The sequence below is a fragment of the Saimiri boliviensis genome, chromosome 5 (genome assembly GCF_048565385.1).
Source record: "Saimiri boliviensis isolate mSaiBol1 chromosome 5, mSaiBol1.pri, whole genome shotgun sequence".
Lineage (NCBI taxonomy): Eukaryota > Metazoa > Chordata > Mammalia > Primates > Cebidae > Saimiri > Saimiri boliviensis.
In genome coordinates this window covers 53,671,521-53,691,064 of record NC_133453.1, presented here as the reverse complement: position 1 = coordinate 53,691,064, position 19,544 = coordinate 53,671,521, and the positions used below count along the sequence as shown (strand labels likewise).

The window sequence follows — 19,544 nt, the reverse complement described above, 5'->3', positions numbered from 1 at the left end:
AAAGGACTTCCCTGACCAAGCCCTGTGAAATAGAAACTGCTTTCTACCTCCCAACCCCACTTTTGATCCTGCACTTCTTTCCTCCCTCAGAATCTGTTTTTTTTTTTTGAGACAAAACTTATATAAAATTAATCATTTTAATGATTTTAAAATGTATAATTTAGCGTTTTTTAGTATGATCACAACATTGGACCATCATTACTGCTATAATTGTAAAGATTTTTGTCACCCCAAAAAGAAATGCTGTACCCATTAAGCAGTTTATCTACTCTCCCCTGTCATCAGCCCCTGGTGACCACTAATGTGCATTCCTACTGATTTGCCTATTCTGGACATTTCATACATATAGTATCATACAACATGTAGCCTTTGTGTTTAGCTTCTTTCACTTAGCATGTTTTCAAGATCTACGTTGCAGTGTGCCTTAATACTTCATTTTTATGGCTGAATAATACTCTGTTGTGTGGACACACCAACTTTTGTTTATCCATTCATCAGCTGATCAACATTTCAGTTATTTTTACTTTTTGTCTATTTTGAATAGGGTTGCTATGAACATTCAAGCATATAGTTCCATGTAAACATGTTTTTCTGTTTTATTGAGAATAAACATAAGAGTGGAATTGCTGGGTCATATGGAAACTCTATGTTTAACTTTTTGAGGAACTGTCAAACTATTTTCCAAAGTTGCTGCGGCATTTTACAATCCCAACCAGAAATGTATAAGGGTCATATTTTCTCTACAACTTTGTCAGCACCTGTTATGCTCTGTTTTTGTTTGTTTATTTTTAAATTTTTATAATCATCCTGGTTGGTGTGAAAAGGTAGCGCATTGTGGTTTTGATATGTGTTTCCCTATAGACTGATGACATTTAGTATCTTTCCAATTGTATATCTTTTTTGGACAAATGTCTATTCAAATTTTTTGCCAATTTTTAAATTGGGGTTTTTGCCTTTTATTGTTGAGTAGCAAAGTATTCTTTATATATTCTGGATACTACCTTCATTAGATATATGATTACACAGATTTTATCTCATTCTATGTGAATTGTTTTTTTACTTTCTTGCTGGTGTCCTTTAATGCACAAAAGTTTTAAAATCCAAAGTCCAATTTATCTATGTCCTCTTTTGTTGCTTGTATTTTTGTTGTCATATTTTGTAAACCATTGCCCAATACAAGGGCATGAAGATTTATACCAAGGCTTTTCGATTTTCTAAGTTTTACACTTATAGCTATTACATTTACGTCCCTGTTCATTTTGAGTTAATTTTTTGGTATGGTGTGAGGTAGGGGTCCAGATTGATTATTTTGTGTGTGGCTGTCCATTTGGCCAAGCATCATTTGTTGAATAAATTATTCTTTCCCCTTAAATGGTCTTGGCAGTCTTGTTGAAGATGAATTGATCTTAAATACATGGATTTATTTCTGGATATTCAGTTGTATTTAGTTGACCTATATGTATATCTTTAATGTGAGTAACAAATTGTTTTGATTACCATCTGGAGTTCAGATTTTGAAATAGGAAAATGTGAATAAGTTTTTTTTCCTTTTAAGATTATTTTGGTTATTTAGAGTTCCTTGAAATGCTGTATGAATTTTAGAATCAGCTTGTTCATTTCTTCAAAGAAGGTAGTTGGAATTTTGGTAGCTATTTTCTTGAGCCTGTCTCAATATGGGGAATATCTTAACATTACATTTCAGTTCATGAACATGGTATGTCTTTCTATTATTTAGTCTTGAATTTTTTTTGTCTCTTTTTGTTTTTTTTTGTTCAACTTTTCAACAATATTTTGTCATTTTTAGTGCACTTGTATTGCACATCCTTGGTTACATGATTTCTATGTATCCTTTTCAATGCTATTTTATCTATCTATCTATTTATTTGAGAAGGAGTTTTTGCTCTTGTTGCCCAGGCTGGACTGCAATGGCATGATCTCAACTCACTACAACCTCTGCCTTCTGGGCTCAACTGATTCTTCCACCTCAGCCTCCCAAGTAGCTAGGATTACAGGCACCCGCCACCATGCCCAGCCAATTTTTTGTATTTTTTTAGTAGAGATGGGGTTTCACCATGTTGGTCAGGCTGGTCTTGAATTCCTGACCTCAGGTGATCCACCTGCCTCAGCCTCCCAAAGTGCTGGGATTACAGGCATGAGCCACCACACCCAGCCTGTTTTTATTTTTTAGAGATAGGGTCTCAGTCTGTCACCCACATTGGAGGACAGTGGCAAAGTTACAGCTTACTGCAGCCTCGAAATCCTGGGCTCAAGCAATCCACCTGCCTGAGACTCTGAAGATCTAGGGCTATGTGTGCACCCACCACACCTGGCTAATTTTCAGATTTCATTTTTGCAGAGATAGGATCTCACTATGTTGCCTAGGCTAGCCTTGAACTATTAGCCTCAAAAGATATTCCCACTTTGTTTTTCCAAAATGTTGGAGTTACAGGTGTGAGCCACTGCTCTTGACCTCAATGCTGTTTTAAAGGAAATTGTTTTCTTAAATTGTTTTTTGGATTTCTTATTGATAGTGTACTGAAATATGACTCATATTTACATACTGATCTTTTGTCCTGTGCCTTTTCTGTACTTGCTTTTTTAGTGTAGTTTCAATATTAGTGTTTTCTATATGTAAGACCCTGTCATCTGCAAATGATAAAGCTTTACTTTATCATTTCTAATCTGGATACATTTTTACTTTATTTTTCTTTCTTTCTTTCTTTTTTTTTTTTTTTTTTTTGAGGCAGAGTCTTGCTCTGTCACCCAGGCTGGAGTGCAGTGGCATGATCTCAGCTCACTGCAACTTCTGCCTCCCAGGTTGAAATGACTCTCCTGCCTCAGCCACCCAAGTAGCTGGGATTACAGGTGCCCACCATCATGCCTGATTAATTGTTGTCATTTTGAGTAGAGATGGGATTTCACCATGCTGGCCAGGTTTATCTCGAACTTCTGACCTCAAGCGATCTGCCTTTGTCAGCCTCCCAAAGTACTGGGATTACAGCAAGAGCCACTGCACCTGGCCTTAATTTTTCTTACTTAATTGCACTGGCTAGAACCTTCTGTACACTGTTGAGTAGAAATGGCATGAGTTGACTTCCTTGTCTATTCCTGACCTTAGGAGAGCAAGAAGTATGATGTTAGCTGTGGGCTTTTTGTTAATGCCCTTTATCAGGTCAAGGAATCTCTTTTCTATTCCTAATCATCACTGAATGGTACCACTACTAGATAGCATTGTTGTGAGATATATACATGTAACATGTCCAATACAGTGTGTTCAGCATATAGAAGGTGGAGAATATTTATTTCTTTTGGCTGCCAACCTTCAAGTTACTGATTAAAACATTAAATGTGTCAGAGGCCATCAGCATGTGATTTGATTTCTGTAGGCCCTGCATGGAATAACCATTAAAAATTCTGTTTTCTTTTCCACAGAGATGTTGTAATCTGGTTTTTAGATCTTAAAAATGTCACCATCTTTTGGGTTTGCCTAAAGAATATTAAGTTCTAATCACAGAATGAATCTTTTAATATTATGGATCATATCCTTCTATAACAAATCACGTTAAAACCAACCCCTTCATTTACAAGGAACTACATGGGTGGCAAAAGAAGAAAAAAGAAAAGAAACATACCAACCCCTTCACAATGTAAAGCATTCATAGACTCAACTATTAGCCTGTTTATTTACAAGAGAAAATAATCTGTATAATCTCTCTGTGGCCATCACACAAAAAGAAAAAAAAAAAACCAAAATGGTGAATTTTCTTATAAGAAAAAAATGACCTTTTCCTTATAAGTAAAGGATTTGTTTTGGCAGGGTTGTGGAGTCTCTCAGTGCTTGAAGATTATCTGCCAAGTTGGAAGATTAGACCGAGGAAAGAGTGCAATCTTGTATGTGAAGTCATTACTGTGGACTGAGACCTTTATTAATGTAAGTAAACAGGTGCAGCATTTGGCAAACATATCCAGTTTGTGTGTGTGTGTTTTTTTTTTCCAAAGAAATAAAAAAGGTCCGACATCTGTGAAATCATCTCCTTGTTATTTCTATACAGAAAGAAAATCATAATCATTCCTATTCTCTGAAGTCATCTGCTTCATTTAATGTCATAGAGTTTCCATATAAGAACCTTCCAATTGAGTATATCACCAACTCCACATTGGTAAGTTATTGTTTAGGCAAATGGAATAAATGTACTCAATTCAAATGCTCTACATGTTTTTATTTTCTAAAAAATGACACCTTAGCTCTTTTGATACTTTAATGAAGTTATGTGATAGGATTATAACCTAGTTTAATATTATCATTTTGCTCTTCCACCTCAGAATGATTAAAACTAGACTTTTCTGTTCAGCATCTTGTCCAGTGTAAGAGATTTCTTAGTATATACTAAATTATATTGGGGAAATTTTAGGAATTTCCCTTAGCACAGTTAGAAAGTTGGAAATTAACTGCAACAAGTGAGGCATTTTGATGATATTTAAAGAGTAAAAATGGGATCAGCACATCATAAACTGGATTGAATTATTCAAAAATCATTTCAGGCTGGGTGTGGTGGCTCACACCTGTAATCCCAGTACTTTGAGAGGCTGAGATGGGCAGATCACTTCAGGCCAGGAGTTCAAGACCAGCGTGGCCAGCATGGTGAAACCCCATCTCTACTAAAAATACAGAAAAACTAGCTGGGTATGGTGGTGCACACCTGTAATCCCAGCTACTGGGGAGACTGAGACATGAGAATCACTTGAACCCAGGAGGTGGAGATTGCAGTGAGCCAAGACTGCAGTGCCCTTGTACTCCAGGCTGGGTTATGGACAGGGTGAGACTCTGTCTTAAAAAACGAAAAATCATATTCAGGTGCAATCAGAAGTCAGTGTCATTGGGAGTTTGATGTGTGTATGTGCATGCTATTGATACCAAATGTGGAACCACTAAATTATCATATGCAGGAAAAGAATATGCTGTGAATTCCATTAAAATAAAATATATTCACTCAAATATTTGTTGATTAAGTCATGAACTGTTTTTAAAACTAAAACCTTTTTTCCTCAATAGGTTACCACTAATGTCACCTGGGGCATTCAGCCAGCGCCCATGCCTGTACCTGTGTGGGTGATCATTTTAGCAGTTCTAGCAGGATTGCTGTTACTGGCTGTTTTAGTATTTGTAATGTACAGGGTAAGTAACGGACTTAGAAAGAGGGAGAGAGGGAAAGCAGAAGAAAAGGGAAAGGGAAGAAGGAAAAGAAGAATGAAAAGAAGTAAGGGAAGGAAGAAAAGGACCTATGATGATGATACTTGATCAGCATTACTTATTATTTGAGGGAAGATAAATTGTGTAAAATACAATTTAAATTTTCTTGGTGGTAATATAGTCACTCAAAAAATAATTTTTAGATTCTACACTGATGTTGTAATAATAACCATTTTTCTTCAACTGACAGATGGGCTTTTTTAAACGGGTCCGGCCACCTCAAGAAGAACAAGAAAGGGAACAGCTTCAACCTCATGAAAATGGTGAAGGAAACTCAGAAACTTAACTGCAGTTTTTAAGTTATGCTACATCTTGACCCATTAGAATTGGCAACTTTATTATAGATTTAAACTTTCTTCTTGAGGAGTAAAATTATAAGGTTTTATTCCTGATAGTGCTAATTGGCATTAAACACAAAATGAGAATAATATTTGTAAACCTTCTCCTTATAAATAAGTTCAGACATACATTTAATAACATAGTGACTTATGTTTTTAGGTATTTAAATAATAAAATTTCAAGGGATAGTTTTTATTCAATGTATATAAGACAGGTAGTGCCTAATTTACTGCTTTATATAAAATAGTGCCACCTTTAGTTACTGTTTCTGATTTAGTGTATTGAACTTTATTTGTTGTTGTTGTTGTTATTATTTTAAAGCAGTCCAAATTTGGACCTTAGCAATCATGTCTTTTGTGTAGCTACTTAATGTTAATACATACTACACTACAGTTTACTTTTCGGATACTAAAGACTTTATAACTGCATCAACTTGGATTTTTTTTAACAATCTTATATGGTAGAACTTTAAAAAAAAAAACATACATGATACCCTCAAAACTCTTGCTTTTAATAATCAAGGTACAATGTTTTGTTTTAATATGAAAATTGGGTAGATGCTATTACATTTTTGTTTATATTAAATTGATGATATCTTATTACATTTTAACTTGTATAAATTTTATGTCAAATCCTTCAAGCCAACCTATACTAAAAATTAGTTCCATAATCACAAATGCCTCTTTTGTGTAATTGTTTGATTTCCCCTGAATATTGCAATGCTTAAAGCCATATGGAGTTGGACATTATTTCCAAAGCATATTTATTCCATTGTTTTAGTCTGGCTATTTACAGTACCAAAAAAGAAAGCATTTTTATTAAGATACTAAGTTTGTAGTTCTTAGAGATAGTTGCTTATGCACATAGTAAGTAATACATTCTTAGAGTAGAGCAGAGGTTTTAGTTAGTATTAATTTATTTTTCCCTATTCATGTATTTTTCCTTACATTTCCAAAACTTACTGAGAATGGGTCAAGATCAATGAGGAATCTTTACAGTTGACAAGAACCTGGACCCCTCACTCCAACCTTGTGAGTAATGCTTTGAATAAAAACTCTTAAGGCAACTCACTGATTTACTTCTAGCAATAGCATGATGTTACAGGAATATTACCTCAATTTAAGCAAAGTAATGTGTAAAATCAGTCTCAGCTATCAGAATCACTTCTAAAAGGTATTTTTACAAGCAGTTCAAGTTATTGAAAACCTTTTAAATCTTTCTTAGATTTGTTAGTATAAATTACTTTTCTAGGATTTTTAATAAAGCCGCATAGGTGGCAAGTGGTAGTTTTATATGGTTCTGTAGAGTGGTGAATCTTCTAGAGGAATATATGATTTATTCACAGTTCCTCAAGGCCTGGGGATGATGATCAGTTATACCTATTTTTGTGCAATTACGTCATGTTGTGCATTAGAAATGGAGAGTTTAATAGCTCTTTAACTGCTGTCCTCATTAGGCAATGATAAATATTTCCCTTAAATAATTGACTATTATGCTGTTTTAAAAATAATTGTAATTTATCTTACCATGTCTCGTAATTTCATGCACAAGTGACTGAGCTAATCTTGAGAATATATTCATAAAATAGGAGCTCATTTAGTTGAGATATTCAGGTTAGGACTGAAGACTATACATTTCACTTTAGTGAATTTCAAAAGTAATGGGTCTTGGAGTATAGATTTTTATTAGTAGCTTGAAAGAGCTTAATCATATGCAGTAAGTATTTTTATTACCAATAAATCTAAATTTTTTTAAGAAAATGTTTTTATCCTAGGGCCAAATGTTGCCTGCCACCAGTCATTAAGTTAGTCTATAACAAATTTTACCTTAATAGTTTTACCACATAGTAACAGTCATTTCTGAAAATATGTTGGATAGAAAGTCACTCTTTGACAAAAGTGTTAGGATTTGCTTTTGTGCCATCTATTCCTTTTATGGCATCTATCTTGCAAGCAGTCTTGTATTGGAGACTGCAAGATGCTGTAATTTAGAAATTAACATGATTTCTTAAATTACCTTTATAAAATAGGGTTTTAAGTAATTGATTTAGGCATAGATTTTCCTTCAAAAAGTGAACATTTATATATCTACAAAAATATGGAGAAGTATAATTTGAAAGCCTACTTTCTGAAGAAAATGTTGGGATATTTTTTAATCATAATTAAATATCAAAAAATTGTCCTATGAAAACTTTTAATCTCCAAAACATTTGAAATACTACCATATTTGTGATTAATTGATAATTAAAATCCATTTTGAAGTGTAAAAGTCTTATAATCTGATTTAATTTTAGAGAAAACATATGAATGAACTAGAGGGTATTAAAAACATGACATTGGTAAGAAATAGTGATACTGGCAATGATTTTATATAGATATTTATTTCACAATTGATATGTTGAGAAAAATACATGAGTCATTTTTTTCTTTTACTTTTCTCTCATGATTATCATTGTAATTTTTATTCTGAAAGGTTAAACAATTAGTCACATTTTATTGCCATCATTCTACCTGTGTGATGAAACTACTTATTCATAGTTAATTCCTATTAACACTTAGATTTCCATAAAGAAAACTCAAGTATTAGTAAAAAGAGACTTTACTGGCTTAAGAGGGCCATGAAAGATTTTTGATGGTGAATTGTGACCCTAAGAGAGATTTGTGTGATCAAAGTATAGTATCCAGTAGATCAGAGATTTTTGTAAGGCAAACAATTTGTAAGTTGGTATATGTTCCTAAGTTGCAAAATGTAATAATGAGCTTGGTGGAGAAGGAGGAGTCATTTTTGGAATACCTATGTGCAGCCACTACCCATCTCAGTGTCACCTTGTTTGTATTCTTAGATAGCTTTTATATGTAATAGTTTGATAAATAATTTAAACACCTAAAATTTGAAAAATGATTGTAGGATCAAAAAAGGTGGATGAAATTATTTAATACTCAGTTTTTCTGAGAATATCCCTTTCAGTTTGTTGGTTGGCTGGTTTGAACAGAAGAAATATGCAGCATGCAATATATGCTTATATTTCACTGTAACTTCTGATATATAATGAGCTTCTTGGGAGAGGTACTGAATCTTTGATGTTTTTTGTCATTGTTCTCAAGTGCAATATAACAATGTAACCAAATCTAGATAATTTCAAAGTTGTCATTAATTTAGTAAGCTTAATATAAACAAATATTTGTATTATTTTTGTTAGCAGGAAAGAGTGATTACATGAGGTTATTTACCAGTAAATGGTCCATTCTGCATTTTATTTAGGGCTGGAAATGAATTATTCTTTGAAATGTCCTAGGGTAACTTGGAAGCTGTGTAGTATATCAAATTAATTTGCTACCTAATAACATAGAAAGTAAATATCTTTGTGGTCACCCACATTGGGTGAGACAGAAAATGAATCTGTTCTAAATTTGTGATTTTCTAACTTGATTTGAGTTAGTGAAAACTGGTACAGTGTTCTGCTTGATATCCAACATGTAACTTGTGACTGTATAATAAACTGAAGCATATGGTGCCACTTTTGTGTATGGGGTTTATCATTTCTATGATGTATTTATTACTATTAGAGAGGAAGTCTTGCTCTGTTGCCAGGCTGGAGTGCAGTGGCAGGATCTTAGCACACTGCAACCTCCAACTTTCTGGTTCAAGCAGTTGTCCTGCCTCAGCCTCCCAAGTAGCTGGGATTACAGGCACATGCCACCACACCCAGCTAATTTTTGTGTTTTTAGCAGAGACAGGGTTTCACCATGTTGGCCAGGATGGTCTCGATCTCCTGACCTCATCATCTACCTGCCTCCCAAAGTGCTGGGATTACTGACGTGAGTCACCGCACCCAGCCTTTGTTTTTTAATTACATGAACTAGCAATAATGTGCTAAAAGGATAACCTCAGAGAGGTAACTTTCTCTCAAACTTCAAATCTGGAATGTCAGTTATTTGAAGAAAAGAAACACAAAAAGAGCAAAATGACCATGTTAAAATCCATCCTTAGAGAGGCAAATATGTATTTCCTTGAAATATAATAGTTATTTGATTTCTAAACAGACTTACTTCTCACCTTTGTTATTTTACCTTATCAGATTGCCTTTAAAATGCACATTTACATCTCTCTTTTATAATTTTTAATTACAGTGTCTATATGCAGCTCTAATATGAAAATACCTATTTTTATAAATGAAAAGTATGGAGAAGAAAATGAAGTGTTGAGATGCTTGAGAAATTACACTGAAGTCGCTTAATACACCACTGTAAAATCCTATGGAAGTAAAATAGAGCAACACCAGCATCTAGAAGCCCCATCTAATCATGTCTCTAATCATATCTCACCCTGTCCTGCAAAAGTAACCACTGTCCTTCTAACACTTAGAGTGATATTTCCCTTGGACCAGCAAAGTCATAATTACCCCTATCCTGACCACCATACTTGATACTTTGGCTCTAATTAAGATGTGAAATGTACAGCACCTACACATGGAAATATTTTTAATGTGAGAATTAGGAAATGGGCAGAGCCTTTCTTTCTTGCCTGACTTACTAGTTGCTCTTTAGGATCAAATGAGATTGATTCCATAATTTTATTTCTCTGAGACAGGGTCTTGCCATGTTGCCCAGGCTGGTCTCAAACTCCTGAACTCAAATGATACGCCTGCCTTGGCCTCCCAGAGTGCTGGTATTACAGACATAAGCCACCATGCTCTGCCTGAAATCATTTTGAAAACTATTCAAACCACTTGGGTTCAAAGCTCTTCCCAGTCACTTACAAATTACCCTCTGTGGAAGTATCTTACTCCACAGAGGGCAAATTTGTGAGGATTTTGTGAAATGCAAGAAAAAGGGTTATCAAAGGCATATGTTAAGTGCTTATCAAATTAGTCTCTTTAATCATTTACTTGATTGGTCCAAGAAGAGAATTTTGAGCCATGGAGTTCTCTTCTCCCAGGTTAATTTTAAACATTTGTCAAACCTTATAATGGTAATAAATCATTAATGAGTCAAACCATTAATTAGAGAGTTGTACTAGTCCATTTTCACACTGCTATAAAGAACTGCCTGAAGCCAAGTGATCCCCCACAAAGACCAGCAAGCTGACAGCCACTGACTTGAAATTATCGTAGCCAGCACCTGGGACAGTCTAGCTTGGTGAGGGAATGGGCATCCTCCATTACTGAGGTGGTTCTAACCTTGCCTGTGTAAACAAAATTGCAGGAAACTTTACACAGCAGCTGGGCGGAGCCTGAGGCAGCTCTGCAAGACCTCTACAGGCAGACTGTGACTAGACTTCCTTCTTGTTGGGCAGTGCATCTCTGAAAAAGGCAGCAGCCCATCAGGGACTAATAAAGCCCCATCTTCCTGGAGCAGAACACCTAGGAAAAGGGACTGTTGTGAGTTCCACTTCAGCAAACTTAAACATCCTTGCCCAGCAGTTCTGAAGGGAGCAATGCAGCTCCCAACATAGCACTTGAGCTCCAATAAGGGACAGACTGCCTCCTCAAGTGGCTCCCTGACCCCTGTATATCCTAAGAGACATCTCATACAGGAGAGCTCTTGCTGTCATCTGGTGGGTACCCTTCTGGGATGAAGCTACCAGAGGAAGCAACAGGCAGCAATCCTTATTGCAGTTCTGCAGCTCCTGCAGGCAATTTCCAGGCAAGCAGGGTCTGGAGTGGACCTCCAGCAGTCCTGCAGCAGAGGGGCCTGACTGTTGGAAGGAAAACTAAAAGAAATAGCTTCAACATCAACAGAATGCCCACTCAGGGACCCTATCCAAAAGTTACCAACTTCAAAGACCAAAGGTAGATACATCCACGAAGATGGGAAGAAACCAGCACAAAAAGGCTGAAGTCACCAAAAACCAGAACGCCTCTTCTCCTTCAAGGAATTACAACTCCTCACCAGCAAGGGAACAAAACTGAACGAATTGTTGAATTGACAGAAGCAGACTTTAGAGAGTGGATAATAACAAATTTCTCCAAGCTAAAGTAGCATGTTCTAACCCAATGCAAAGAAACTAAGAACCTTGAAAAAAAGGTTAGATGAAATGCTACCTAGAATAACCAGCTTAGAGAAGAACACAAATGACATGATGGAGCTGAAAAGCAGCACGAGAACTTCAAGAAGCATACACAAGTTTCAATAGCCAAATTGATCAGGCTGAAGAAGAGATATCAGATTGAAGATCAACTCAATGAAATAAAATGATAAGGTAACAAAAGAGAAAAAAGAGTTAAAAGAAGTGAACAAAGCTTCCAAGAAATATGGAATTATGGGAAAAAAACAAAACTACTTTTGATCAATGTACCTGAATGTGACAGGGAGAATGAAACCAAGTTGGAAAACACTCTTCAGGATATTATCCAGGTGAACTTTCCCAACCTAGCAGGACAGGCCAATATTCAAATTCAGCAAATACAGAGAACACCACAAAGATAGTTCTCAAGAAGAGCAGCCCCAAGGGACATCGTCGTCAGATTCACCAGGGTTGAAATGAAGGAAAAAAATGCTAAGGGCAGCCAGAGAGGAAGGTCAGGTTACCCACAAACGGAAGCCCATCAGATTCACAGCGGATCTCTTGGAAAAAACATTACAAGCCAGAAGAAAGTGGGGGCCAATATCCAACATCCTTAAAGAAAAGAATTTTCAACTAAGAATTACATATGCAGCCAAACTAAGCTTCATAAGTGAAGGAGAAAATAAAATCCTTTATGGACAAGCAATTGCTGAGAGATTCTGTCACCACCAGGCCTGCCTTCAAAGACTTCCTGAAGGAAGCACTAAACATGGAAAGGAACAACTAGTACCAGCCACTGCAAAAGCGTGTCAAATTGTAAAGACCATCGACACTGTGAAGGAACTGCATCAACTAATGTGCAAAACAACCAGCTAGCATCAAAATGGCAGGATCAAATTCACACATAACAATATGATCCTTAAATGTAAATGGACTAAATGCCCCAAACAAAAGACACAGACTGGCAAATTGGATAAAGACACCAAGACCTAAAAATAGAAATCCCATTTGACCCAGCAATCCCATTACTGGGTATATATCCAAAGGATTATAAATCATTCTACTACAAGGACACATGCACACGAATGTTCATTGCAGCACTGTTTACAATAGCAAAGACCTGGAACCAACCCAAATGCCCAACGATGATAGACTGGATAGGGAAAATGTGGTACATATACACCATGGAATATTACACAGCCATCAAAAACGATGAGTTCACGTCCTTTGTAGGGACATGGATGAACCTGGAAACCATCATTCTCAGCAAACTGACACAAGAGCAGAAAATCAAACACTGTATATTCTCACTCATAGGCGGGTGTTGAACAATGAGAACATATGGACACAGGGAAGGGAGCACTACACACTGGGGTCCTTTGGGGGGGAAATGGGGGAGGGGCGGGGGGGTGGGTAGGTGGGAAGAGATAGCATGGGGAGAAATGACAAAAAAAAAAAATTAAAAAGTTCCCCTAGGTGATTTATAAGCATAGTATGGTTTGAGAAGCACAACTCTCACAGTCCATCTCTGCTAAGTAGTACCTTTTAGGATCTCAACTACATGCTACAGGAACTAGATTAAACATCTGGAAAAGGGACCCGCCTTTCCACATGTGCTCCATGGTCCTTTCTCTCCTTGGCGCATAAGAAAACTTTTCTTTCTACCACTGTTTCCTTCACTGGAACATTATTCTAGGCTTATTGTTCTTTTTCTGTTCCTTGAAACTTCCAAGGCTTTTCTTACCTTGGGATGTTGCATTTTTGTGTGCCTCCCTTTCTTGCCATGCTCCTGTTTCTGGTCTTTGTTGAGTTCCTGAGACCTTCTCTCACCCCATCTAAATTGACTTCTGATCCTCAATCCTTAGGTACTTCCTAACATGTTATGTCCTTATTTTTTCTGTTTTCTTTCACTATCTGAAATTAGCTTGTCTATTTACACCCTTCCTCAGTGGTAAGGTCCTTGAGGATAAGGATACCCTCCGTCCCTTAGAATACAGGTTTACTCGTGTGGTGAATAGCACATTTGTTTCCTAAACATTTGTATCTTATTATTCCAGTAGTTACAGTAGGATATCAGAGATTGAAGATCAGCTTAATGAAATAAAGCAAGAAGACAAGATTAGAGTGAAAAGAAATGAACAAAGCCTCCAAGAAATATAGGATTATGTGAAAAGACAAAATCTACATTTGATTGGTGTACCTGAAAGCAATGGAGAGAATGAAACCAAGTTGGAAAACACTCTTCAGGATATTATCCAGGAGAATTTCCCCAACCTAGCAAGGCAGGCCAACAGTCAAATTCAGGAAATACAGAGAACACCACAAAGATAATCCCCAAGAAGAGCAACCCCAAGACACATAATCATCAGATTCAGCAAGGTTGAAATGAAGGAAAATATGCTAAGGGCAGCCAGAGAAAAAGGTCAAGTCACCCACAAAGGGAAGCCCATCAGACTAATAGTGGATCTCCCAGCAAAAACTCTACAAGCCAGAAGACAGTGGAGGACAATATTCAACATCCTTAAAGAAAAGAATTTAAAACCCAGAATTTCACATCTAGCCAAACTAAGTTTCATAAGCAAAGGAGAAATAAAATCCTTTATAGACAAGCAAATGCTCAGAGATTTTGTCACCACCAGGTCCACCTTACAAGAACTCCTGAAAAAAGCACTAAACATGGAAAGAAACAACAGGTACCAGACGCTGCAAAAACATATGAAATTGTAAAGACTATCAACACTATGAAGAAATTGCATCAATTAACAGGCAAAACAACCAGCTAGCATCAAAATGGTAGGATCAAATTCACACATAACAATATGAACCTTAAATGTAAATGGGCTAAATGCCCCAATTAAAAGACACAGACTGGCAAAGTGGATAAAGAGTCAAGACCCATTGGTGTGCTGTATTCAGGAGACCCATCTCACATGCAACACAGGCTCAAAATAAAGGGATGGAGGAAGATTTACCAAGCAAATGGAGAGCAAAAAAAGAGCAGGAATTGCAATCCTAGTATCTGATAAAACAGACTTTAAACCAACAAAGATCAAAAGAGACAAAGAAGGGCATTACATAATGGTAAAGGGATCAATGCAACAAGAAGAGCTAACTATTCTAAATATATATGCACCCAATACAGGAGCACTTTATGTATTACCAATACATAAAGCAACTTCTTAATGACCTACAAAGGGATTTAGACTCCCACACAATAATAACAGGACACATAAACACTCCACTGTCAATATTAGATCAACAAGACAGAAAATTAACAAGGATATCCAGGATGTGAACTCAAGATCTGGACCAAGCAGATGTAATAGACATCTACAGAACTCTCCACCCCAGATTCACAGAATATACATTCTTCTTGGCACGACATTGTGCTTACTCTAAAATTGACCACATAATAGGAAATAAATCACTCCTCAGCAAATGCAAAAGGACAGAAATTATAATAAACAGTGTCTCAGACCACAGTGCAATCAAATTAGAACTTAGGATTAAGAAACTCACTCAAAACTGTGCAACTACTTGGAAACTGAACAAGCTGCTCCTGAATGACTAGTGGTTATTAATGAAATGAAGGCAGAAATAAAGATGTTCTTTGAAATGAATGAGAACACAGAACGTACCAGAAACTCTGGGACATATTTAAAGCAGTGTCTAGAGGGAAATTTTAGCACTGAATGCTCACATGAGAAGCAAGGAAAGATGTAAAATCAACACCCTAATGTTACAATTAACGGAACTAGAGGAGCAAGATCAAACAAATTCAAAAGCTAGCAGAAGACAAGAAATAACTAAGATCAGAGCAGAACTGAAGGAGATAGAAACAAAAAGAAACCCTTCAAAAAATCAATAAATTCAGGAGCTGGTTTTCTGAACTGGTCAACAAAATAGATAGACCACTAGCCAGACTAACAGAAAAGAAAGAAGAATCAAACAGATGAAATAAAAAATGATAAAGGAGATATCACCATCGATTCCACACAAACTACCATCAGAGATTACTACAAACACTTCTATGCACATAAACCAGTAAATCTAGAAGAAATTGATAAATTCCTGGACAATTACAGTCTCCCAAGACTAAACCAGGAAGAAGTTGAATCCCTGAATAGACCAATAACAAGGCATGAAACTGAGGTGGCAATTAATAGCTTACCAACACCCCCCCCCCAAAAAAAAAAAAAATCCTGGACCAGATGGGTTCACAGCTGAATTCTACCAGAAGTACAAAGAGGAGCTGGTACCATTCCTTCTGAAACAATTTCAAACAATACAAAAAGAAGGAATCCTACCTAACTCATTTTATGAGACCAACATCCTCCTGATACCAAAATCTGGCAGAGACAAAATTAAAAATATTTCAGGCTAATATCCATGATGAACATTGTTGCAAAAATCTTCAATAAAATACTGGCAAACCAATTGCAACAGCACATCAAAAAGCATATCCATCATAATCAAGTTGGCTTCATCCCTGGAATGCAAGGCTGGTTTAACATATGCAAATCAGCAAACATAATCCATCCCAGAAACAGAATCAAAGACAAAAACCACATGATTATCTCAGTAGATGCAGAGAAGGCCTTCAACAAAATTCAACAGCCTTTTATGCTAAAAACTCTCAGTAAACTAATTATCAAAGGAATATATCTCAAAATAATAAAAGCTATTTATGACAAACCCACATCCAATATAATACAGAATGGGCAAAAACTGGAAGCATTCCCTTTGAAAACTGGCACAAGACAAGGGTGCCTTCTCTCACCACTCATATTCAACATAGTATTGAAAGTTCTTGCCAGAGCAGTCAGGCAAGAAAAAGAAATAAAAGGTATTCAGTTAGGAAAAAAGGAAGTCAACTTGTCTCTATTTGCAGACGACATAATTGTATATTTAGAAGACCCTATCGTCTCAGCCCAAAATCTCCTTAAGCTGATAAGCAACTTCAGCAAGGTCTTAGGATACAAAATCAATATGCAAAAATTATAAACATTCCTATACACCAGTAACAGACAAACAGAGAGCCAAATCATGAGCAAACTCACATTCACAATTGCTACAAAGAGACTAAAATACCTAGGAATAAAACTAACAAGGGATGTGAAGGACCTCTTCAAGAACAACTACAAACCACTGCTCAACGAAATAAGAGAGGACACAAACAGATGGAGAAATATTCCATGCCCATGGTTAGGAAGAATGAATATTGTGAAAATGGCCATACTACCCAAAGTAATTTATAGATGCAATGCTATCCCCAACAAGCTACCACTGACCTCCTTCACAGAACTGGAAAAAAAAAAAAACACTTAAACTTCATATGGAACCCAAAAGAACCCACATAGCCCAGAAAATCCTTAAAAAAAAAAAAAAAAAAAAGCTGAAGGCATCATGCTACCTGACTTCAAACTATACTACAAGGCTACAGTAATCAAAACAGCATGGTACTGGTAACAAAACAGAGATATAGACAAATGGAAAAGAACAGAGACCTTGGAAGTAATGCCACACATCTACAACCATCTGGTCTTTGACAAGCCTGACAAAAACAAGCAATGGGGAAAGGATTCCATATTTAATAAATGGTGTTGGGAAAACTGGCTAGCCATATGCAGAAAGCTGAAACTGGAACACTTCCTTACACCTTATACAAAAATTAACTCCAGATGGATTAAAGAGTTAAACATAAGACCTAACACCGTAAAAACCCTACAAGAAAGCCTAGGCAATACCATTCAGGACATAGGCATAGGCAAAGACTTCATGACTAAACACCAAAAGCAATGACACCAAAAGTCAAAATAGACAAATGGGATCTAATTAAACTTAAGAGCTTCTGCACAGCAAAAGAATTTATGATTAGAGTGAACCAGCAACCAACAGAATGAGAAAAAATTTTTGCAACCAACCCATCTAACAAAGGGCTAATATCCAGAATCTACAAAGAACTTAAATAATTTTACAAGAAAAAAACAAGCAACCCCATCAAAAAGTGGGCAAAGGATATGAACAGACACTTCTCAAAAGAAGACATTTATACACCCAACAAACATGAAAAAAAGCTCATCATCACTGGTCATTAGAGAAATGAAAATCAAAACCACATTGAGCTATCATCTCACACCAATTAGAATGGCGATCATTAAAAAAATTGGGAGACAACAGATGCTGGAGAGAATGTGGAGAAATAGGAACATTTTTACACTGTTGGAGAGAGTGTAACTTAGTTCAGCCATTGTGAAAGACAGTGTGGTGATTACTCAAGGATCTAGAAATAGAAATACCATTGGACCTAGCAATGCCATTATGGGGTATATACCTAAAGGATTATAAATCATTCTATTATAAAGACACACACACAGGTATGTTCATTGTGGCACTGTTTACAATAGCAAAGACTTCTATCAACCCAAATGCCCAGCGTTGTAGACTGAATAAAGAAAATGTGGCACATATACACCATGGAATACTATGCAGCCATAAAAAAGGATGAATTCATGTCCTTTGCAGGGATATGGATCAAGCTGGAAACCATCATTCTCAGCAAACTGACACAAGAAGAGAAAACCGAACACTGCATGTTCTCACTCAGAAGTGGGTGAAGAACAGTGAAAACACATGGACGCACAAAGGGGGACATCACACACCGGGGCCTGTTGGGGGGTGGGGGAGCTAGGGAAGGAATAGTAGGGGTGCAGGCTTTGGGGAGGGATAACATTAGGAGAAATACCTAATGTAGTTGATGGGGGGATGGACACAGCAAACCACCCTGGCATGTGTGTACCTATGTAACAATCGTGCACGATCTGCACATGTACCCCAGAACTTAAAGTACAATAAGAAAATTGAAAAAAATAAAGAACTGCCCCAGACTGAGTAATTTCTAAAAGAAAGCGGTTTAATTGACTCTTAGTTCAGCATGGCTGGGGAGGTCGCAGGAAATATAAGCATGGCTAAAGGCAAAGGGGAAACAAGGCACCTTCTTCACAAGCCAGCATGAAGGAGAATGAATGCAAGAGAAACTACCAAACACATATAAAACCATCAGATCTTGTGAGAACTCTCTATCTCAAGAACAGCATAGGGGAAACTGCCCCCATGATTCAGTTACCTTCACCTGCTCTCTTTTGACACGGGGGATTGTGGGGATTATGGGAATTAAAATTGGAGGTGAGATTTTGGGTCAGGACACAGCCAAACCATATGAAGAACCATTCTTGAGCAGGCCTGAAATGCCATAAAATTCATGTTGGCAGAAAGTGGTAGAACTGTGCATTTTAGAAAGGGAAATTAAACCAGTTATTTCTAAGAAGTAGCTTAGAATGTAATAAATACCTAGGTTCATTTTCTTTTGTTTTTTGCTTTGGTGGTATGTCTATTATGAATAATTTATGTAATAAAAACAGCTAATATAGATACTATATTGATACCGATTGTATTGATTTGAAAATCAGCTCAGAGAGTGATTATCTAAGATCTCACATAGCATGTGTTAGAGCTTTGGTATGTCTGCAGGCTGTTCTGTCTTAATGTGTTGTACAGTAGTGTCTTTCCTTGTGCAAACCACCTAGCCCCTCCATACCTCTTTATTATACCCTATATAATGGACATCAGAATAGCTACCTCATTATGTAGTGTTATATTTTGAAATATTAAATATATGCAAAGTGCTGACATATATTAATATATTAACAGAAGACAGAATCATAGCTGGTAACATTTTCATATTACTGCCAAAATGAAGTGATAAGAGCCTAAATAAACCAGGCCAGTAACAGTGGGATTGGAAAGAAGGAGAATATTTAGGATAATGTATGATGTAGCATCCATAGGTTTCTGGGTGGGGTGATTTGTTGGACTAAGAATTGAGACAGGAAATAGGAACAAAGGGACAGAGATTTGGGGAAGAGCAGAGAATTTAGGAGGGGAAATG

General features: G+C 36.5%; 1 protein-coding gene across 1 annotated transcript in view; it reads left to right on the top strand.

Moving 5' to 3' along the window:
* The window catches only part of ITGAV (integrin subunit alpha V), a 95,403-nt gene extending 86,296 nt beyond the window's left edge, over positions 1 to 9,107 (top strand). Inside the window, exons 27-30 of the mRNA XM_003944208.4 lie at positions 3,818 to 3,931; positions 4,053 to 4,160; positions 5,054 to 5,176; positions 5,442 to 9,107. Of these exons, the coding sequence (XP_003944257.1) occupies positions 3,818 to 3,931; positions 4,053 to 4,160; positions 5,054 to 5,176; positions 5,442 to 5,537 (441 nt within the window). The 3' untranslated portion in view covers positions 5,538 to 9,107. The remainder of the gene's footprint in view (positions 1 to 3,817; positions 3,932 to 4,052; positions 4,161 to 5,053; positions 5,177 to 5,441) is intronic.
* The last annotated feature ends 10,437 nt before the right edge of the window (positions 9,108 to 19,544 follow it).